Here is a 23,388-nt window from a genome sequence, read left to right as displayed (position 1 = left end):
ACTGCCCCTCCCTGTGAGCGGGGCAGACAGCAAACCGAATGTTACATCAGCATGTGACCTCGGATGTGGTAGGGGTTTATTATCTGTGATTTAATTAGAAGGGACGGTGGAGAAGGGAGGGGGACACAGAGAGTGAGAGCAGGAAGATGAATTATGGGAAACGTAGTCTGTCCACAAAGAACAGGGATATAAGATAAGATAATATTTTAATAGGAAGTAACAAGTAAAATAAAAGCAGGCAAAGGGGGCACAAGGGAGCAGTGAGGATATAACAGTGCAGAGGATATATATATATATACTGGAGGAACACATAAACCAGTTCTACTGCTGCTGTGAGATTTATGGAGAGGCTTTGTAGGTCTCCTAATCATCTGCGGAGGTCTCCTGAGCCAGAAATGGAATCTACACCAGGAAGGAGCAGAAGAAGGTCATGTAGATGCCAAGTGATAAGAGGAACAGAAAAGGGACCAGGAGCAACTGTGTCAGAAAGTGGGGGCTGTTCCCATAAGAAGCATCACTACTACGTCAGCACTCTGCAAGGAACATTCTTATTAACTTCCACTAATACATCACTCCCTCCCCCTCCTCACATACAGTCCCATGTAACTACATCCCTCCCTCCTCCTCCTCCTCACATACAGTCCCATGTAACTACATCACTCCCTCCTCCTCCTCACATACAGTCCCATGTAACTACATCACTCCCTCCCCCCTCCTCACATACAGTCCCATGTAACTACATCACTCCCTCCCCCTCCTCACATACAGTCCCATGTAACTACATCCCTCCCTCCTCCTCCTCACATACAGTCCCATGTAACTACATCACTCCCTCCTCCTCCTCACATACAGTCCCATGTAACTACATCACTCCCTCCCCCCTCCTCACATACAGTCCCATGTAACTACATCACTCCCTCCTCCTCCTCACATACAGTCCCATGTAACTACATCCCTCCCTCCTCCTCACATACAGTCCCATGTAACTACATCACTCCCTCCTCCTCCTCACATACAGTTCCATGTAACTACATCACTCCCTCCCCCTCCTCACATACAGTCCCATGTAACTACATCACTCCCTCCCCCTCCTCACATACAGTTCCATGTAACTACATCACTCCCTCCCCCCTCCTCACATACAGTCCCATGTAACTACATCACTCCCTCCCCCTCCTCACATACAGTTCCATGTAACTACATCACTCCCTCCCCCTCCTCACATACAGTCCCATGTAACTACATCACTCCCTCCCCCTCCTCACATACAGTCCCATGTAACTACATCCCTCCCTCCCCCCATACAGTCCCATGTAACTACATCCCTCCCTCCCCCTCCTCACATACAGTCCCATGTAACTACATCACTCCCTCCCCCTCCTCACATACAGTCCCATGTAACTACATCACTCCCCCCCCCCTCCTCACATACAGTCCCATGTAACTACATCACTCCCTCCTCCTCCTCACATACAGTCCCATGTAACTACATCACTCCCTCCCCTCCTCACATACAGTCCCATGTAACTACATCACTCCCTCCCCTCCTCACATACAGTCCCATGTAAGCCCCTCCCTCTTGCCCCGGCTCTCTCCTCTGCCCTGTACACACCCGCAGTCTCTGTCTCTTCTCTCTCAGCCGTCTGTGTAAGCCCCGCCCCTTCCTGTCTGGTCATGTGACCTCCTCCAGGAAGCGGCTGCAGTGCGATAGTTTACATGTCTGTATTGTGCTGAAGAGAGAAGAGCCGGAGGTGCAGGGTAAGAGGGGGAGGGGCTTACATGGGACTGTATGTGAGGAGGGGGAGGGAGGGATGTAGTTACATGGGACTGTATGTGAGGAGGGGGAGGGAGTGATGTAGTTACATGGGACTGTATGTGAGGGGGGAGGGAGTGATGTAGTTACATGGGACTGTATGTGAGGAGGGGGGAGGGAGTGATGTAGTTACATGGGACTGTATGTGAGGGGGGAGGGAGTGATGTAGTTACATGGGACTGTATTGGGGGGGGAGGGAGTGATGTAGTTACATGGGACTGTATTGGGGGGGGTTATACTATTAGCGGTTTGGTATTTCCTTGTTCTGTTTCTTTTATTCTTTCGGATATTTCTGACTCTTTTTCTTTCACGTGGAGAACCATTAACCCCTTCCTGACATACACGTCACAATGTGGGGTCAGGTGTATGGAGCAGTTCTATATGTGGCAGGGGTCCTCTATATATTGTGCATTGTGATGGTCTGAACAGCTCCAGCAGGAGGCGCTCACCGTCCACCATCACCCCGCTGTATCTAAGGCCCCATGCACATTGTGCAATTGAAACCCATATTTCTGGTCATGAGATTGGTATTATTATTATGCTTTCTTATATATCGCCATCATATTCCGCAGCACTTTACAGACATTGTCAGTCACTGTCCCATGTAGGGCTCACAATCTACATTCCCTATCAGTATGTCTTAGGAGTGTGAGAGGAAACCCAGGCAAACACGGGGAGAACATACAAACTCCTTGTAGATGTTGTTTTGCCCTTGGCAGGATTTGAACCTAGGACTCCAGCGCTGCAAGGCTGCAGTGCTAACCACTGAGCCACCGTGCTGCCCTATCCATCTGGAGATCTATAATGCTGAGAGACCTGGCCTTTTTGTGGATCTAGTGATCTTACTATATACAGTCAGGACAGTAGAGATCGTGCTGTATACAGTCAGGACAGTAGAGATAGTACTGTATACAGTCAGGACAGTAGAGATAGTACTATATACAGTCAGGACAGTAGAGATCGTACTATATACAGTCAGGACAGTAGAGATAGTACTATATACAGTCAGGACAGTAGAGATAGTACTATATACAGTCAGGACAGTAGAGATAGTACTATATACAGTCAGGACAGTAGAGATAGTACTATATACAGTCAGGACAGTAGAGATAGTACTATATACAGTCAGGACAGTAGAGATCGTACTATATACAGTCAGGACAGTAGAGATAGTACTATATACAGTCAGGACAGTAGAGATAGTACTGTATACAGTCAGGACAGTAGAGATAGTACTATATACAGTCAGGACACTAGAGATAGTACTATATACAGTCAGGACACTAGAGATAGTACTATATACAGTCAGGACAGTAGAGATCGTACTATATACAGTCAGGACAGTAGAGATAGTACTATATACAGTCAGGACAGTAGAGATAGTACTATATACAGTCAGGACAGTAGAGATAGTACTATATACAGTCAGGACACTAGAGATAGTACTGTATACATTCAGGACAGTAGAGATAGTACTATATACAGTCAGGACACTAGAGATCGTACTATATACAGTCAGGACAGCAGAGATAGTACTATATACAGTCAGTACACTAGAGATAGTACTATATACAGTCAGGACACTAGAGATAGTACTGTATACAGTCAGGACAGTAGGGATCGTACTGTATACAGTCAGGACACTAGAGATAGTGCTGTATACAGTCAGGACAGTAGTGATAGTACTATATACACGGCCACTACACAGTGTATGGATGTCTCTGCTTCTGGCTCAGTACACTGTGCAGGTCTCGCTGATATGGAGGTCTCAGGTCTCCGACCCCACTGATCTGGTATTGATGGTCTATGAATATCGACTCTTCATTACGTTCTTACAGAGTTAAAGAGGTTCTCCTGTCTTATTTCCTCAGGATAGGCCTTAAATGTCTAACCAAGAGGGGGCGACACCTGGTCCCCTGACCTTTCATCTGTACGGAGCTGGTTCTGGCGCCCGTCCAATACACAATACGGGGCAGAAAGCTCTCCCCAGTGCCTAGCGCCCAGTGGCTGCACTACAGCTCATCTCCCATTGACATAAAAAACAAAAAAAACTTTGCAAGTCTTCAGTAGGTGATACCTTTTTTAATGGCTAGCTCATAATGATGACAGAATATGACGTTTCGAAGCTTCCTCTGAGCTGAGGAATCCACGCTCATTAGGATACTTGGTGGTGCTCAGCCGTAAAAGTATGTGTAGAGACGATTCAAGGGCCGACTTAGGCCACTCGCATAAATGGGATCGGTCGAAGAGAGGACCACAATGGAAACCACTGCAAGAGTGAATAGCCAATCAGGAGCGCTCTAGGTGTAAAACGAAGTAAAAGTATACTATTGATGCAAATCTCTGGACAATTAACATTTTTGGCCACTCCCAGAAACAGGAGTGGTCTAAGAGCGGACTAGAAGATAGCCAACCATTAATATAATCTGGGTGTGGGCTGGGGGGAGGGGTAATTATTTAGGGGAGGAGCTACATTCTGGAGAAAATAATTCATTATTTGGAGTGGCCGTGTGCAAGCTCAACCCCCTGATCTATTCCAAAGGGGAACTCAATGTCTCTCTCCCTCTCTCTCTCCTTTGCTAGGTTCTGGCAGTGGGGTAGGCTTACGGGGTCTGGTGCGGTCCCAATGTTGATGGGGCTCTGGCTTGGGATACTAGATTTCTTTGCGTTGCCATACAGATTGGGGAGTGGTGGCAGACAGAAGTCAGGGGGCACAGGGCTGCTGCTGCTGTTTGCAGCAAATTGGCCAGTCTCCCCCCCCCCTCCCCCTCCAAGAAGTAAGTCACCATCACACTGGGATGGATGAGAGGAGGGCTGACCTGCCTGTGGCGGCTAAATATCCACAGGAAGTGTGCTCATCTGCAGAAGCGCAGCTTCCGGACTGACCATAGAGCGTGAGCAGCCAGCCAATGGGAGCCATGTATGCAAATGAGCTGATGGCAGGTGTCATCTCTTCTCCATTTTTCCATGAATTGGGGCGTCGTATAGCAGTGAGAATTTGGGCGGATGGTGGTTTTTGGCCAGGAGTCTTCTAATTCTCTTGTTAAAAGCAGAATAAAAAAAAAAAATGCCTGATCTCTCCCTAAGGGTAAAGTCGCCCACCCCAGTGGGGTATAAATACTGATACAGACGACATGTTTCTATCAGGTGGGACAGTCAGATGCACGGCACATGTCGCTGCAGCCCTCAGTGCTGTCACGAACGGTACAGTGGGCTTGACTTCGGTCAATTGGCTGCTTCCCGCTCGGTTTTGGGGATTTTTTTTTTTAAATTCCTACAGCCACTTGTCTGTCATTCAACTTACTGGAGGCTTCAAATACAAGACGCTCGGCTCATTCCACTGCACTGCTTTCCTTTGGTGGCTGTTTTAGGCCGGCTGTTGGACTGGCCCTGGGTGAGCAGCTATAGCTCCACCCCCTGTATCGGCTGCTCCAATCCCAGATTGGCGTGAAGGGTCGGCGGCCGGCCTGCGCCTCCACAGCACTGCCCCCTCTGTCGCATGGTCCTATGGGGTAACAGCGCGCATGACATCATCGCAGGTCCTTCAGCCTCCACCGGACGTGCTTTCAGGGCTTGCAGTTGGAAAACCCGGCATCCGTCGGGGATGTTAATGTGCTTATCTTTCTTTCCGGGTGCCAGCGGGATTCGGGAACAAACATCCAAACACACAAACTTTCACGTTTATAATATTAGTAGGATGGGCACACCTGACAGAATTAGATCGAGCGTGAAAAAGTGCAGTTGCACAAAACGGTTGTTGCTCATCCAGCTCAGGCGTGCCTCCTCTCGTTCTCTTAGGGTGAATTCACACTGAGTAAACGCTAGCTTATTCTGAACGTAAAACACGTTCAGAATAAGCGGCGTCTAAAGCAGCTCCATTCATTTCTATGGGAGCGGGGATACGAGCGCTCCCCATAGAAATGAATGGGCTGCTTCTTTCACTCCGTGCAGTCCCATTGAAGTGAATGGGGAGTGCCGGCGTATACGGCAAGCTCTGCTCATGCCGGAGCGTACACGCCGGCACTCCCCATTCACTTCAATGGGACTGCACGGAGTGAAAGAAGCAGCCCATTCATTTCTATGGGGAGCGCTCGTATCCCCGCTCCCATAGAAATGAATGGAGCTGCTTTAGACGCCGCTTATTCTGAACGTGTTTTACGTTCAGAATAAGCTAGCGTTTACTCAGTGTGAATGCACCCTTATCTTGTATGAAGTTTTAAATAAAGTTTGGACTGCTTTTACCCCATGGTGAATGCCCGGTGCTTTCAATTTTTAATTTTTTTAATACAGAAAGTATATTGGAAAATTCTACAAGTTTTTATTATATAGACAATAACATTTATGTGCGGAAACTGGAGAACCCCATTAATATAATCTGGGTGTGGGCTGGGGGGAGGGGTAATTATTTAGAGGAGCAGCTACATTCTGGAGAAAAATTATTCATTATTTGGAGCGGCCGTGTGTAAGCTCAACCCCCTGATATATTCAGAAGGGGAACTCAATGTCTCATCTTCTTTCAGGTTCATGCCCTGTACGGTCCTCTCTAATATCTCCTGTGTAAGAGAATATTCCTGATTGTCCCATCAAGGATGGAAAGAGACAGGAACAAGATGGCAGAAAGTCTATTAAATCTCACCCTAGAGATCATCTACCAGCTTACTGGAGAGGTGAGAGATTCTGATGATGTCATCATGACATCATTCTTATCTATAGTAATAACAGATGATAGGACTGGAGAGGTGATGGGCTCTGGACATGTATGGAGTGAGATTTATTAATGTGTCTCCCCATAACCAGGATTACACAGTAGTGAAGAAGACCTCTAGTGGGCGCTGTCAGGCTCCTGTGTATGAAGGATATGGAGGAACCCTGAGCCCAATCCCAGGGCCTTCACCTCACCCCCTGATACAGGAGGAGATCAATGGACAGAAGATCCTAGAACTCACCAACAAGATGCTGGAGCTGCTGACTGGAGAGGTGACACTGCTGGGAATGCTGGGACATTACACAGTAACTGGAGGGGTCGGGGTGATGACTGTGTCATTGTGTTGTCAGGTTCCTATAAGGTGTCAGGATGTCGCTGTCTATTTCTCCATGGAGGAGTGGGAGTATTTAGAAGGACACAAGGATCTGTACAAGGAGGTGATGATGGAGGACCACCAGCCCCTCACATCAGCAGGTAATACACATGACTATATACACATGGACTTCCATTATTTGTATGTACAGAATGAATTCAGTCCCTGTCTGTGTTTCCTACAGGTAGATCCAGTAAGAGGACAACACCGGAGAGATGTCCCAGTCCTCTTCTTCCACAGGATGATCAGGTAGATGGAGATATTCCCTATGATGTGTAGACGGGCTGTGAAGTCCTTGTGGTCAGTCTTGTTGTATCCAGCAGTATTATATGGTTATATACATGGGCGGTGTCATTGAGCCGCCATCTAATATGTTTCTCCGGCTTCTCACAGACCTGCAGCTACTGTCAGGACATCTTTCATCTTCCTGCGGATTAATGATCTAGAACATTCTCTGTGACTTCCCCATTTGTCCGGTGACTTTTACATTATTTGTTTCCCAGATTTTCCATCAGGATAAAGATGTGGGCGACATTAATGCTATATCTATGAGAATACAGGAAGATCCCTATGTGAGTGGTGATGAGGAGTGTGAGGAGGACATTCCTACAGGGAACCGCCCAGGTGAGGAGTCACCACTATATAAAGCACAGAAGGGTCACTGATTCTATTTATTCTGTAACAATTCTGAGTATTTTTTCCGCTCTTTCTTCTTTCTGATTTTTCTATCACATTTTCTTCCTTTCAGTTAAAATAAACTGGTTGACAAAACAAGAAAATACCGCAAATAGAAATGTTGAATTCCTGCAGTTCTGTCAGATATGTTAATAATTACAGCTGTGATCTGATTAGATTTTGGATCTTGCCACAAAAGGGCTTCCTCAGCTGCTCTATAAAAAGACTGTCAGAGACTACTTTTGGGTAGTGTACCTCTTGGTGAGAGATTGTTGAGTGTTAAACATACCTCAATAATGCACCTGAAGATATTTTCCATGAAAGGGCAGAGAATTAGGATGGACGCCATCTAGGTCGTTCTATCATAGCTCTTGGGAGCAGTGGTTACGGGAGGGCAGAGAGACCATCAGTAGAGGATTGTTTGATCTGGTGACTAATATGAGCAGCGCCTACAGTTTCTTTCCCTGTCGTCCAGGCGGATCTTTAATTAGCCAATCACATACATGGCTTGCCCTATAAGAGGGCACAAGAGCCTCCCCTTGTTTTTTTCATGTTTTTTTCTGTCCTGTGTGGACAGGGACAGGTGGGGAGGACTTTGTGTCCTCCTTAAGGGCCAGACTTTGTACTTACCGGCAGTTCTGGTCCCTTGCTTTGCGTTTCTTTCTTGCTCTCTTTCTTCACTTTTGTCCTTTGCTTTCTTTCCTTCCTAAATAGGAAAGAAGTGTTTTTGTTGAGGTCTTAGTACCTCTTCCCCCATCCGTAAAGCGTTTACCTGCTTCAGCCGGCGGTTGCGCCGGAGCCTGCAATAGGTTGCAGGTGGGCACCTTTCTCCCTCTGCCTGGTTCCGCTCCGGACGCCTTTCCCTGCCGCGTACTTCAGGTTAGCGGCTAGCGCGTACCGGAAGTGCGTTTCCGATACTACTTGCGACCTGTTCCCGGTTTCTAAAATACTCAGGTCCCTCTTGGAGGATATGGGGGACCCTCTGGACAGCCCTATGAGCCGGCAAGCGCCTGAAAACCAGGGGGGTTTTTTTGTGTGGGGCCCCGGGCACGTTAGCCCCACCCCCTTCCAGGTCACTCTCTTAAAGGAGGGCTCCAGAGGCAGATAAGTTGCCCTTCCTGGTGTTTCTGGTGTATTCCTTGTATACTGGTGGGGTTCTCCTGCATTCCTGTGGAAAGCATCTCTTGTGCTTGGATTGTGTATCTCAAATTCTTCAACCTTGCTAAACTTCAGAACTTGGTAAGATCTTTCCTATTTATTTTAATCATGGTGATCAGTCTCCTTGATTACTTCATCTCTGATTACTACAGTGTGTCGCTATAATGTCATCCTCCACTACGCCTCTTGGTGACCAAAGGAGGAGGAAACGTTCGTCAAAAAGGAAGCATTTGACGAGTCTTGATTGCGACATCCCGCTCCCAGATGGTAGGTTGCGGTTCATTTGTGAGGGTCTATTACCCTATGGTGGAAGGTTAATAAAGACACTGTCTTTAGGCTACGAATATGCTCATTGCCGTGGCTGCAGAGGACCTCCAGCTGAGGAACCCTCGCCTAGAGAGATGGTAGCATGGGTCAAGGAGTATATGGTGAGTACGTTTTTTTCAGCAGTACTAAGGAGTTCCTCTCTGCTATATCCTTAGCTTTTATTTCAGGACGATTCTCTAAAGATATCCGTACTACCTTGTCTCAGCTCGCTAAGAAGCCATGCCTGGATAGGTGATCCCTATTGCTCCCCTCTATGGAGAGGCTCCATGTGGGCGACGACTCTGCATCTTCTGATGAGGAGTCATTTCATTCCAGCAGACCTGTATTTCATTATGATCAAACTAATAGGCTGCTGAAGTCCATCCGGTCTACAGTTGACAAGGATGTTGACGGGGAAGCCTCCACGTCCACCACTGGGGGGCACATTACCTTTCATGCGGACACATCTCTGGCCAGCATCATGCTCTAACGGTGGAAACAACCGGAGAAAGGTCACTCCTCCACTAGAGTCTTCAGATCTCTGTTCCCCATGGACCCAGTACACCGAAGGTGGACCTCGCAGTGGCCAAATTATCACACCTCCAAGTTTGTACTCTGCTCCCTTCCCTTTGAGCCAGGGAAGGTATTCGGCTGAGAGCTGGACGACCTTATGGAAGGTCTTGCTGAGGGCAAGGGGAAATCTCTGCCACAAGCCTCTAGAGGAAGGAGACCTCCCCCTTCCAGGGGTCGAGGGTCAGCTTTTTGCTTTAGACGACAACAACGGTCTAGATACCATCCCAGAGACGCTGGTCGTGGCAACCCCAGGGATGATCCCAAGAAAAAGCCAGAATTTTGATGGGGCTCTGCTCTCTGTGGTCTCAAATCCTGTTGGATCCCGTCTTTTTAGTTTTTCAGAGGCATGGAGTACCCATATAGAAGACCTTTGGGTTCTACAAGCTGTAGAACGCAGTTACTCCATAGAGTTTGATCATTTAACACCCGACTGGTTTGTCATCACCCCGCTTCTCCCCGTTGCGAAGCAATCCATCTTGGAAGCGGAGTACGTCACAAAAGAGGCTCTGGAAAGAGTTCCTCCCTCAGACTTTGGTCTGGGGCTTTATTCTCCAGTCTTCCTGGTTCTAAAACCTTCAGGAGACTGGAGGGTGATCATCGATCTAAGGTACCTCAACTGATACATAAGAAGAAAAACTTTCCAGATGGAGTCTATAGATTCTGTAACATCTTTTCTACAAGGGGAAGTAATGATTAGAGATGAGCGAACAGCGTTTCATCGAGTACATGTTCGATCAGATATCAGGCTGTTCGAGATGTTCGATTTGAGTCAAACACCAGGTGGCAAACTCACTAAAAATTTGATTCCCCTCCCACCTTCCCTGGCGCTTGTTTTGCACCAATTACTGTGCAGGGGAGGTGGGACAGAAACTACGACAACGGAGGCATTGAAAAAAAATCGGAAAAAGTAATTGGCTGGCTAATTCAGGTGACCTCCAATTTATACGAATAGTGGATTTAATATCCGGTTTATATGAGACTGTGAACTATGTGACTGTGAGACAGGGATAGCTGTACAGGCAGGGTTTTTGGGGCTCTATCTGGTCGGGATCCCTGGCAGCTTGCAATATGCGGGAGCTGACTTTTTCCCATAGGAATGCATTGACCAGCGTTGATTGGCCAAATGCCATACAGAGTACAGCGTTCGGCCAATCAATGCTGGTTCTGCCTCTGTCTGTGAGGCGGAGTCTAAGATCGGACCAGAATGGACACTGCTGTGGACCGATCTTAGACTCTGCCTCCTCCGGCAGAACCAGCGTTAATTGGCCAAATGCTGTGCTCTGTATGGCATTCGGCCAATCAACGCTGGTCGATGCATTCCTAAGCCAAGATGTAGTAGTGCTGGCTGTGCGCTCAGCTCGACTACACCGGAAATGCAGCCGAGCTGAGCGCACGACCAGCTTTGCTACACCGGAGATGTGAACCCTGCTGCACACTCAGCTCTGCTGCATCAGAGACGTAATACAGTGACTTGGGCATGTTAGATGCCCCCAGACATGCTTCCCCTGCTGTCCCAGTTGCATTCCAGGGTGTTGGCATCATTTCCTGGGGTGTCATAGTGGACTTGGTGACCCTCCTGAGTCCAATAGTGGTTTCCCCCTAAACAAGTATTTATTCCCCATAGACTATAATGGGTTCGATGTTCGATCGAACAGTTGAGTATTGAGTGGCTACTCGAATCGAACTTTAAACATTTCACTGTTTGCTCATCTCTAGTAATGATCACTCTAGACCTGAAAGACGCGTATCTCCATGTCCCTATTTTTCGACCTCACAGGAAGTATCTCAGAATCGCCATTTATATGGCCGGCCACAGAGAACATTACGAATTTGCCGCACTGCCGTTCGGCATCTCCTCAGCCCCTTTCGTATTTACCAAGGTGGTCACTCCGGTCGCTGCTGTCCTCAGACTACAAGGCCTATTCATCGTTCCCTACCTGGGCGACTGGCTCATAAAAGCTCAGTCTACTGCAATCCTTCAACATCATCTCCAGATAGCCATCAACGTCCTACAGAAGTTAGGTTGGATAATCAATTGGGAGAAATCAGAAATTGTGCCATCCACCCGGAAGAAATTCCTGGGATTTGTTGTGGATTCAGATGCAATGCAGATCTTCCTTTCCACCCCAAGGAAGTTGAGAATAGAGGCTGCCGCCCGCTTCCTCTTTCGGACCTCGTGAGTTACCATCCGCACCGCCTTGAGAGTGCCTGGCCTGATGTCATCCTCGGCAAGGGCGGTCCCTTGGGCTTTATGGCATTTGCGTCCCGTCCAGATGGAATTGTTGAGAACCTGGAATGAGTCTCCACAGGGACTGCACAAGAAGATCTGCCTTTCTCCCAGTTCCTGTCTTTCCCTCAGATGGTGGAGACACCTAAAAGACGGAAGGTCCACGGTCCCGACTGTGTGGACCCTGTTGACAACAGATGCATCCCATTTGGGATGGGGAGCCCATCTGGAAGACAAGACTGTGCGAGATCGTTGGAAAAGGCCGGAGTTGGGAACGTCCAATCTCAAAGAGCTCAGAGCAGTCTATCTGGCACTTCGTTACTTTGCTCCAGATCTCCGAGGCAAAGCGATCAAGGTCCGTTCGGATAACATGACCACGGTGGTCTAGTTAAACAAACAAGGTGGCACCAGATCTCCAGCCCTGCTCAGAGAGGCAAACCTAATATTTTCCTGGGCAGAGAAGAATCTGACCCAGTTAACCGCTGTTCACATCAAGGGCTCCCTGAACATAGTAGTGAATCAGTTGAGTCAGGATATCACCATATCAGGAGAATGGTCTCTCAATCGTCCAGAGATGGGGTCTCCCGGAGGTCGATCTTATGGCAACCCGACTCAACGCCAAGGTGGGGACCTTCTGCTCCCTGTACCAGGAGGACAATCCCTTGGCAGTGGATATCCTGTCCATCCCATAGAGGTTCAGGCTGTTCTACATCTTCCCTCCAGTTTACATCATACCAAAGGTATTGATCAAAATAAGACAGGACCAAGCCTCGGGAATTGCCATAATCCCATTCTGTCTAAAAAGGGCTTGGTTTGCCCAGCTCATGAAGATGAGTCAAGGCATATATTGGTAACATCTGGTAACCCAAGGAGAGCTAAGATGCCAGAATCTGAGGAGATTCAACCTGACAGCCTGGAGGTTGACCAGTCCCTATTAAGAATAGAGGACTGTCTCAAACTGTCCTGAAGACCCTTGCAAGTGCCAGAGCGGTGTCAACTTACAACTACCAAAGAATCGGTAACCTTTTCAATGCCTGGTGCCTTGAACATGACCAGTAAGGGCGATCCTGGATTTTCTTCAGGACGGACTAGACAGAGGGCTTGCTGCTTCCACCCTAATGGTGCATGTTGCCACTCTGTTCGCCTATCTGGGGAGGTGTTTGTCTCAAGATCCTTTAGTGAGCCCCTTTATTAAAGGGGCAACTAGGCTGAGACCAGTAGTTACTACTCCTGTCCACCAGTGGGATCTCAGTACAGTCCTCTCTGCACTAGTCCCTTTGAGCCTCTGGATGAGGTTGAACTAAAGTTCTTGACCTACAAAACAACTTTCATTTTGGCTATAATATTGGCCAAAAGAATGGGTGAGCTGCAGGCCTTTTCTTTGGAGGAGCCATAAACCTCCTTTTTTCCTGACCGGGTCCAGCTCAGGTTCCTTCTGGGATTCCTTCTACCACAAACATTAGCCATTTAATCTCTCTGCCTGTATTTTTTCCTTCTCCTTCTTCGGCTGATGAGAACTTTCATACCCTGAAAACAATAGGTGGAACTGGAGAAAGTGGTACCAATAAGAACATCCTATCTGGAGGGGTTTGTAAACTACCACTAGACACCAGAGAGTTTTCTAGAGTAGATATTATTTACATAGTTTCCCCGGGATCATTGCCTGTAACACTCCCTAACTCAACTAGATACTAGATGTCCATAAGAAAAACTAGTAACTTAAAGGGGTTGGTCATGTGTGTGATCTATAGGGACCAGACACCTGTTTTGGCAGCCTCGAAGCACTAGAAGCTGCTGCAGTGGACGGGGAACATGTGTAGGCTGAAACTAATTCAAGTAATAGTAGCAGTGCCGCACTTCCCCACAATCACCACTATATAGTGGTGGGGCTGCTGAGCCGCTCCTATTACTAGAACAGTATCAGCCGTCACACCGCAACATGAACCAACGTAGATGCTGGTCACACCACAGAAGTGGAAAACTGGAGAACAGCCCCTGGTGGCCGAACATCAAGCTCTTTTGGTCCGTGCTCTGAAGTCTATGGTTAGATTGTCGTCATGTTTTGCAACCATTTTCGTAGTCAGTAGAAAATATCATTTTTTGGCTATGTTTTGTACAATTATGGAATTTTTTTTTATAAGGAAATGTTCAAAAGTATCAGTATCATTATGGGAAAATAATGAATTGTGTCTTATCTTTGGCAGATGACTGTTTTAGGAGTTCAGAGGGATATCTTATATCTTCAGATTTTAAGACGGCTGATTATCAAGATGCATATGAAGAACATGCCATTGCCCCAGATATACCCTTAGACCTTCACAGCAAAGACCTGTTATCTGATCCTATTATACACGTCCAATCTTCTGATTCATTGCAGACATCTAAAGAAAATAAAAGTCAAAGACCTCACTCAGGAGACAGAACATTTTCATGTTTGGATTGTGGGAAATCTTTTACCCAGAGATCAGAACTTGCTAGACATCAGAGAATTCACACAGGAGAGAAGCCATATTCATGTTCAGAATGTGGGAAATGTTTTACCCAGAAATCAGAAGTTGATAGACATCACAGAATTCACATGGGTGTGAAGCCATTTTCTTGCTCAGAGTGTGGGAAGAGTTTTTCACAGAAATCAGATCTTGCTAGACATCGGAGAATTCACACAGGAGAGAAGCCATTTTCATGTTCTGACTGTGGCAAATGTTTTGTCTATAAATCAGGACTTGATAGACATCAGAGAATTCACACGGGGGAGAAGCCATTTTTATGTTCAGAATGTGGAAAATGTTTTACACAGAAACAAACTCTTGTTGACCATCAAAGAGGCCACACGGGGGAGAAGCCATTTGTATGTTCAGAATGTGGGAAATGTTTTAACCAAAAATCAAGTCTTGTACAACATGTGAGAACTCACACAGGGGTCAAACCATTTTCTTGCTCAGAATGTGACAAATATTTTAGCCACATATCAGAATTTTATAGACATCAGAGAGTTCATGCTGGAAAGAAGCCATACTCATGTTCAGAATGTGGCAAATGTTTTAATCAGAGATCAAATCTTGTACAGCATCTGAGAATTCACACGGGTGAGAAGCCATATTTATGTACTGTATGTGGAAAGTGTTTTAACCAAAAGGCGGCCCAAATTGCACATGAAAGACTTCACACAACAAATACATTTCCGTGTCCAGAATGTGGAAAATATTTTACACAGAAGAAATACCTTCTTGAGCATCAAAGACGTCACACAGGGGAGAAGCCATTTCTATGTCTAGAATGTGGGAAAGGTTTTTATCATAAATTTGTTCTTGTTCAACATCAAAGAATTCACACAGGAGAAAAACCATTTTCATGTCTAGAATGTGGGAAATGCTTCTCAAGGAAAGAAGGTCTTGTTAAACATCAGAGAATTCACAAAGTTAGAGTGTGAATAAAAATCTTGTTATTTAAGAATTCCAAAAGACGTATTTATTTATATTTTACACAGTATCCCCCAATTTTTTGGGGATTGGAGTTTTTGTACAAGAAAAAAATGCCACAGGGGCCACACGGTGGCTCAGTGGTTAGCACTGCAGCCTTGCAGTGTTGGGTCCTGGTGTTCAAATCCCGCCAAGGGCAAAAAACCATCTGCAGGATGTTTGAATGTTCTCCCCGTGTTTGCATAGATTTCCATCCCATATTTAAAAAAAAAAGACTTATGGATAGGGAAAAAGATGTACATTGTGAGCTGACACATTAAACCAATTCTAAATCAAATAAAGTCCAGATAGAATATATCCACCGCCCCGGATTCGGCGGGACAATTCCGATTTTGTACTGCTGTCCTGCCGTCCCAGATGGCTTAGGGTTTGTCCCGCAATGCCCCTGTAGTGTTTTTCATGTTTACAAACTTTGCCCAGATCAGCCAGCTCTTATCTTAAGGGTAGAATCTAAGGCTGGTCTTACACGAACGTAGTGGTTTTTGCGGTCCGCAATTTGTGGATCCGCAACATAAATTTCACTCTAAAATTTCATTCTGCAGATATCGGTGCCCAACCGCAAATTGCATCCGCAAGGCTCCGTGTGCACCTGTTTTTTTGCGGATCCGCAAAAAACAACAAACACCCCCAACCAAAAAAAAAAAAAATAAAATAGATGTCACCACATTGTCCCGACCCCCTGCTTAAGGTCACATTGTTGGACAGTGGCCATCTTTGCTTTGTTCATTGTTGCTGCGATCGTGATTTGTTCTTGTCCTGCTGCCTTGTGAGTTTGGTGCACAATGGATCCATTTATGGAAGACTTTTTAATAGCCTGGCTTTACATGCGTCGATTCGGCCAACACCGACAGATGTTGGAAGAAGACCCCAGAAGGAAGTGGAGATATTGGTTACACCCCATACTGTTGCAGAGGCAAAGGAAAGTTCATTTCCGAAACCTATACAATGACCTGCGCCAGCACCCTAACAAGTTCCACAGTTACTGTCAGATGTCAATCCCCACATTTGACCGTCTGCTGTTGGATCTACATCCTGGAATTACCTTTGAAGACACAAATATACACAATATGAGACGGTGCATTACTGCTGAGGAACGTCTTATTGTTACGCTCAGGTACATAACCCTTTCATAATTGCTCATATCACCCCAGGTAGCTTAGTTTAATGTATATTGTCCCCAATACTGTGTATCGCCTTCTCATTCTTGCCCACACTGTACACAGTTGGGTCTATTGCCATGTCATCCTGCATAACATAGATCAGGATCCAGATCAGTGTCCCTCAGACCACCGGACTAATCTAAAGGATTATCTTCTTATGTTTTTTTCAGATTCCTTGCAACGGGAAACTCCTTTGTTTCTCTACATTTCGGGTTTCTCCGGGCAGACTCCACTACTTCCCTGATCACGAGACACACTTGCCAAGTCATCTGGCAGCATTTGAAACCGACTGTCATACCTGAGCCAAAGTGTGAAGATTGGCTAGCAGATGGCTTCCAGAAAGTTGCACATTTTCTAAACTGTGTTGGTGCCCTGGATGGGAAACATATTCAGGTTAATAAGCCGGCTCGTTGGTCCAAGCTGACAGTGACTACAAGTTTGTAATTGTAGATATAGGGGCCTATGGAAGCCCTGCTGATGCTGCCATCTTCAGAGCTTCCAGAATGAGTGAACGACTTGCATCCAAGCAACTGGCACTTCCAGAACCACGGCCACTTCCAGGATTGTCAGGACCACCAGTGCCCTTTGTGGTAGTCGATGACGAGGGTTTTGGAATTGGCCCCTATTTCTTGCGCCCCATCCCTCGGCGTGCTTTGGATGACCAGACGTGTGTTTTTAACTTTCGGATCACACATGTGAGACGCTTTGTTGAATGCGCTTTCGGCATTCTTAGCAACAAGTGGCGTGTATTCCATAGCCCCATTGAAATGCATCCTGACCGTATGAAGCTGGTAATCCGGCACAACTTTGTTAGGATCCATGACACTTGAGGCTGACCTCACGGACACCTTCCCAAGTACCATTTCTCTGGACCAGACCCTTCACTGGAGACCCGGCACAGAAGGACTCCATGTGCATGAACAGTACACGGACTATTTTATGTCACCAGCTGGAGCAGTTCAGTGGCAGATGTCCGCTATCCACCATGGACAATAATTGCGTGTTAATAAAATTTTACTGTTCACGACTTTTGTTATGTTTGTCATGTTTTGCACTCGCAGGACAATGAAGACTCGTGACGTGGTTTCCGAACTTTATATTTTTAACAAAATACTCAATCGGTATAAATAACTTTCTTTATAAATAACTTTGATTAAATTTCACTTTGTAAAAGTATAAAAAACACGATAAGATAAGATATTCCTTTAATAGTCCCACAATGGGGAAATTTCAGTGATACAGTTTCATAGATGGTACAGTAGTATATAACAGGAGAGAAACACATACAAGCTCATGGCAGAGAAATCCTAGGAATCAGAGCAACTAAAAAAGAAAGAAACACAGACACACTGCAGGATCATTTAGTTCTCTGTGCGGATTGATGTTAATAATAATGATAATAATACAGCCGACTGTGGTTGTAGGACACGAGGAGGGGAGTCACAGCATGTAGATATAACAAGCAGAAATATTTGCAGAGGTGAGGGACATAGGCAGCTATCATGATAACATGTGGTAGTTCTTGGTAGGTAGTGAGATCTCCTGCTCACAGCTGATAGTTCGGTATCTTGTATCAGCACTATTGTCCTTTTAACCACAAAAAAATGCCCCAAATGTCCTTTGTCACAAGCCCTTCTCCTCCTCCTTCCTTCTTACCACTGTGTTCTACTGCCCCAAGGAAGTCAGAGACCATCCAGGTATACATGGTGCTGCTCTCTTGCCAAGCTTCCATAACTCCTTGGGTAGGTGAGTGATTGTAGGTTCCCAGGCTGTAGCAGAGTCCCACGTGTCCACAGTAATAGAAAGAAATACCAGTCAGCTGTAGCATCTTCACGCATCAGCAATAGATGCCAAAAATCATCTCCTTGAAGAAGAAGTCCACACTTCCATGTAGGTTTTCCTCCAATGCCGCATGGTGAGCCATGCTGTCCTAGCTGGGGAGATGGTAACAGGCACATGTGGAAACCAGCTGAACCAGGTCTTGTCATTGTCCATGCTTTACAATGGAAACAAAAGGAACAAAATACTCCACAGGGTCTTCCATTCGATTTATAGTTGCTAATTCATAGTGCTAGATTGCTTGGTTACCGGATTCTTGAAGATACAGAGAAAAAAGAGTGAAAAAGGAAAGAAAAGTTTGCTCCCAGCTTGGAGCACTGCATCAAGGCAGCCAAGCCCCTCAGGGGGGCGGCGCCAAAAAAAAAAAAAAAAAAAAGACATTTATAGGAAATAGGTAACCAAACATATTAAAAATATAAAACTTTACAAGGTGAAGAGTTCCTGGGTATGAGCCTGTTGTATGAGGTGTGAATGCCCGAGTGTCAACTTGTTGCCTGACATGTCCATGCCCCTGATGAGAAGGCTGGTATTGTATCCCTTGCTGCTGATACTGACCCTGACTGGGGTACAACCCACCTTCCTGGGAATACTGGCGCTGTGAAGGGTCAAATGGCCTAAACTGTTATTGGGGTGGCATGGGACCGGACACTACTCTGTCCCTGTGCTGGTCTATTAGACTAGCAAGATGTTTAGGATCCTGCTCACCCTAGAACAGGTTAAGAATATTTATGATTGTGGACTGAGTTACCGTTTTGGAAGGACCTTCTCCACGTGCCTTGTCACCATTAGGTCGAAATGTTCATTGGCACTCCATTCACTGCATATTTGCATAAATGAAAGGACTTGTGCATCCAGCATGGCACGTGAGTCCCTGCGTGTCCCTCCAGGGTGTTTTCTTTTTTTTTATTTTTGCCACAACCAGTTGTTCTTGTTGGACTTCTGGGCTCCTGCAGACTTGGAGATGAAGGGGTTTGTGATGGTGAAGAAACTTGAGAACATTCTGGTGCACCTTAGTCCTCAGACTCCTCAACACCATCTTCCAGATTGGCAACAGTTCTGAAAAACATTAACAATTTTTAAGTACCAGAAGTTTACGTGGAATCAAGTATACACTGTATCGAATATATACTTACCCTCCAATTTCCATAACTTCTTTCAGAAACCTCAATTGTTGGGTATACATGTACGGGTTCTTTGTCCGGCGATCAGCTCCACTCTTCCCCTTTGCATTTGCTTCACGCCAAAACTGGTCTCGGCATGTGTTCCACCAAGTCTTGACCTCATCAACTGGAATAAAAATTAAAAAACATTAAATTGAATGACCTTTTATGATAATGTGAATAGTTTGGTGATCTTGTAGTGTTATTCCTTTGATACTTCCGTAATTTTTTACCGTTCACAGTTGATGCATTATCCCAATCATCATCGTGAAGTGCTTTGACTATGTCCTCCCAGGCTCTGTCTTTACCTATTTTGTCTAGGTAATCCTCGCATCGTTTGTCCCATAGTAATGGACTGTAAAATATGGTAAATATTTTGGATTATGACCAATAAAAACTTATGTAATATTACAGTATTGTGTTACCAAGTGGCTCAAAAGTGATAACAAGATTGTGGTACCAATCACTATCCCCCCTGTTAAATATTATTATATTACAATATTCATGGCATACAAAGGGTTAAACTCTGCGCACTTTACACTTCTAAATTTTGGGTACATGGGTGCGGTCAGAGTACACCATATTAGAACTCTCCTTACATAGCAACAAGATGGAAGGTAACATCCCTACTCATGAATATAAATGAGTGACAAATACATGTCTGAGCCATTGGGAGGACCATGGTGGGTTGTCCTGGGTGGCGGTGGGCATTATGGGATACGTCGTGACCAGCGCAAGTTGATTAACCAGATGTCCAAGCTGTAATTCTACAAGATATCCAAATGAAGAAACTTAACTTCTCATAAAAGAACAAAAAAAAAAAAACGACCCTTAGCAGCTTCAGCCTACCTTTTGGGGTTTAGTCTCTCTCCTGTGCCCCCCTGACGCCATGGTCTGACTCCTGGGTCGTAAGGCCCCATCTTCAGCCGGGCTGGAACCGCAAATGGCCCGATTCCTCCTCTCCTCGGTCTCCTCTTCGCTGCCCGCCGCAGGCTCTAAGATGGCTCCGGTGCACGCCTCCTCAGCGGTCCATCCCGCCCTCACCATGGCCACCCATCAGCTCCTGCCAGCTTCCTCTACGACTTCCAGGTTCACCACGCCTCTCCACCTGCAATCTGCTCCAGCATCGGCCCTCTGTTCAAGATCGGATCCTCCGTCCGACTTCATCCAAGGTGGCGGCCTCAGCCGACCGTCTCCTCCGCTGCATGCCAGGTAACCCCTGTGCCACCACTGCCTTGTGACTCTGTTCCTCTCCACCCTGTATGATTTGCGGTGCCTGTTCAGACAGACCTTCCGGCACCCTCCTCTGACTCATCTCTCCCCCAACCTATGCAAGCTGCATGTGCCCTGTCTGGTTCCTCACCCCTGCTGTCTGGCTCCCCAGTTGCTGTCTTGCCTGCCGGTCCTCATGCTCTGGACTCTACAGCTGCCTTGTCCCTCTCTACTCCTGGGAGCCCTGCTGGTCTTGCTCCTAAGGGCATGGTTGTACAGTCACTGTCCCCCACTCCTAGGGGGCACCATAGCCCCTGATCCTGGCCTGAACCCCGACTTCTCACTGACTCCAGCTGCCCTGCGTGGGCCACCAGCCCCTGACTTCTCCGACTCCTCCACGGGTGATGAGGTTCCCTCCACCCGCCGCTCTAAATGCTGCAAACTGGACGATATTTGGCGTCTCCTGGGCACAATGCCCACCAATTCGGATTTGGAGACCATAGTGCACAGGGTTAAGGAGAAATAGGATGCCGTTCCGGCAGTATTCAGGACGGAACTTCAATCTCTGGCTGGACGGGTCTCCTCTCAACAGCAGCAGTCGGCTTCTCTGAATCATCATCTCAGTGATGTTGAACAGTTTATTGCCACTCAATGGGCCTTCAACCAGCATGTTATTCTTCAAGTTGATGACCTGGAGAACAGAGGCAGGTGGAATAATGTGAAGCTCCGCAGCGTCCCTGAGGCGGTCTCCCTGGCTGAGCTTCGCTCCACGGTCACTGCACTCTTTAACACTGTTCTCTCTCGTCCTGTGGAGTTGGAAATTAACATCGACAGGGTCCATCGTGTACTGGGCCCTAGAAGGCCCGATCTCTTATCTTGATTCCTCGGTGAAGATCCTACCGGATGTTTCCCGTCGCACCCTAGCCATGCGGAGGACTCTCAAGCTGCTCCTTCAGGTGATACTGGATTCTGGTGCCACTTACCGATGAGGTCACCCATTCCACCTCCAGATTCGTCGGAACGGGGCGATGTTCGCTCTTCATTCACCTGGTCAGACGGCTGAGTTGGCCCAATTCCTCGACTCTCCTGATCTGTAGTTACCAGACTGGCTGGCCTTCCCGTTGCTCTTCCACCTGAAGTACTATGTTTTGATCTGTTTATGCTGTCTACTGACCTCTAAGTTTTGTGCCCTGGCAGGGAATGCCGCGAACCCTGGTCGGCAGCCTCCTTCGTTGGTGTATCTCGCCCCTCTACCTGGGGGTGCGCCGCAGCCTTTGCCCCTGGTCTCTTTTTCTCGGCAAGTCATTGTTGCTACTTCTCGCTGCCCTGAACGTCTCTTCTCGTGCCCCGTCAGGGCCGCGGAGCATGTCCCATGTTATCGCTTGATCCACCCACTGTAGTTTCATTCCCCCCCATTAGTTAGGGTTTTGGCGGCTCTCTGATTGTGTGCTGCGGCGTGCTTCGGAGACTTGCTTTAGTGGGAACTTTCCCCACTGTTTGTTGTTACCCGTTCTGGGATTAGCTTAGATCGGGGTTGCTTGTATAGTTTGTCTGTCAGTTGGTTCTTGTCTTGTTTCCTCGCTTCCCCCTTTCTTTTTTTTTTTCCTTCTCTTCTTTTCTTCTTCTGTGTAGGCCTTCGTATCCGGGTGATGGACTCTCTGTACTCTCTTCCCTGTATGCCGGCCCTTTTCCTGCTCCACCTCTTGGACCTCTTCCTGCGTTCTTACCGTTGATCCGCCCTGCGATATAGGATTAATTCTGCTAGGGCCTGCATTCCTGCGCTCTGGAAATCGCCTCGTCCACCCTCTCTCTGTCGCTGTGTCTGCAAGGTGGATGATATTCAGTGCATGGAGGACCTCACGGGATCCCTGAGGGATACGTGTGACGCCTTTATGGAGACTTGGACTGCGTGGACCCTCTTCCAGGGTACTCGTTCTTACAAAGATCCAGCTGGTTGAGGTTGCTTTACAATTTTGATTCCCACGCTTGGGTCCAGGGGCGTTCATGGACCCCTATACCTCCCCCCCCTTCCCTTTTTTTTTCTCCTCTCTCCTCGTTCTCTCTCTCTTCCCCTCTTTGACTGTTTCTCCCTCCTTCTTTCTTTTTGTCTGGTTGATTTTGATTTCTATATTGCACTATTTACTTTGATTGCCGTGTCTTACCATCTATGATTGTACTTTGTTTTGTTTTTACTTCTGTTTGACCCCCCCCCTTTTTTTTTGTCTCGAGGGTCCTGTGTTACGGTTTTGTGCGTTGTTTTGTTATAAATAATTTATAAAAAAAATAAAGAAACCTAACTTCTCTGATGATGTAAGCTAATGACTGACAGTTCTGTTATTCTGGAAGTTTCCCGTGTTCTCCTTCAAGACTTTAACTCCACGTGTTTTTATAACAAGCTAACTCTTCCTATCATGTTAAGGCCTCACAACACGTGATCACAAGTTTCACCCAAATACTGAATATTTTACAATTGGCGAGCAGCTCAGTCGAATATTTTCCGTTCGCTTGCAATAAGGGGGTCGAGAGGAGTATTTTGCAAGTTGTTGCAATCTTATATTGGTGAGATACAGCTGACAGTTACACATGTTATATGATACAGAAGCCTGTGAGGAAGCGCAGAGGACTACAAGTGCCAGACATATTGAGAGGTTCTGATAACGGAGCAGATGTTCCTAGGACAGTGCTAAGTAAAGATGTTACTTTTGAGT

General features: G+C 46.7%; 2 protein-coding genes across 3 annotated transcripts in view; one reads left to right on the top strand and one right to left on the bottom strand.

The window, feature by feature from the left end:
• The window catches only part of LOC142189718 (uncharacterized), a 239,155-nt gene that overhangs the window by 141,127 nt on the left and 74,640 nt on the right, over positions 1-23,388 (bottom strand). The gene's annotated exons all lie outside the window — the stretch shown is intronic.
• Positions 1,685-15,263, top strand: LOC142189420 (uncharacterized). Its single transcript, XM_075262145.1, has 5 exons — positions 1,685-1,758; positions 6,334-6,480; positions 6,611-6,790; positions 7,395-7,515; positions 14,035-15,263. Exons 2-5 carry the CDS (start codon positions 6,403-6,405, stop codon positions 15,258-15,260), a joined length of 1,605 nt encoding a protein of 534 aa, XP_075118246.1. The 5' UTR covers positions 1,685-1,758; positions 6,334-6,402; the 3' UTR covers positions 15,261-15,263.

Source organism: Leptodactylus fuscus, chromosome 1, assembly GCF_031893055.1.
Source record: "Leptodactylus fuscus isolate aLepFus1 chromosome 1, aLepFus1.hap2, whole genome shotgun sequence".
NCBI classification, from domain to species: domain Eukaryota; kingdom Metazoa; phylum Chordata; class Amphibia; order Anura; family Leptodactylidae; genus Leptodactylus; species Leptodactylus fuscus.
This window is presented reverse-complemented; position numbering and strand designations above follow the sequence as displayed.

What these genes read in the sequence shown, in the direction of transcription:
- LOC142189420 (XM_075262145.1), top strand. Translation starts at nt 6,403, where the DNA reads ATGGAAAGAGACAGGAACAAGATGGCAGAAAGTCTATTAAATCTCACC. An exon ending in TCTACCAGCTTACTGGAGAG is followed by an intron (nt 6,481 to 6,610) that starts GTGAGAGATTCT and finishes CCCCATAACCAG; the next exon opens with GATTACACAGTAGTGAAGAA. An exon ending in TGGAGCTGCTGACTGGAGAG is followed by an intron (nt 6,791 to 7,394) that starts GTGACACTGCTG and finishes TTTGTTTCCCAG; the next exon opens with ATTTTCCATCAGGATAAAGA.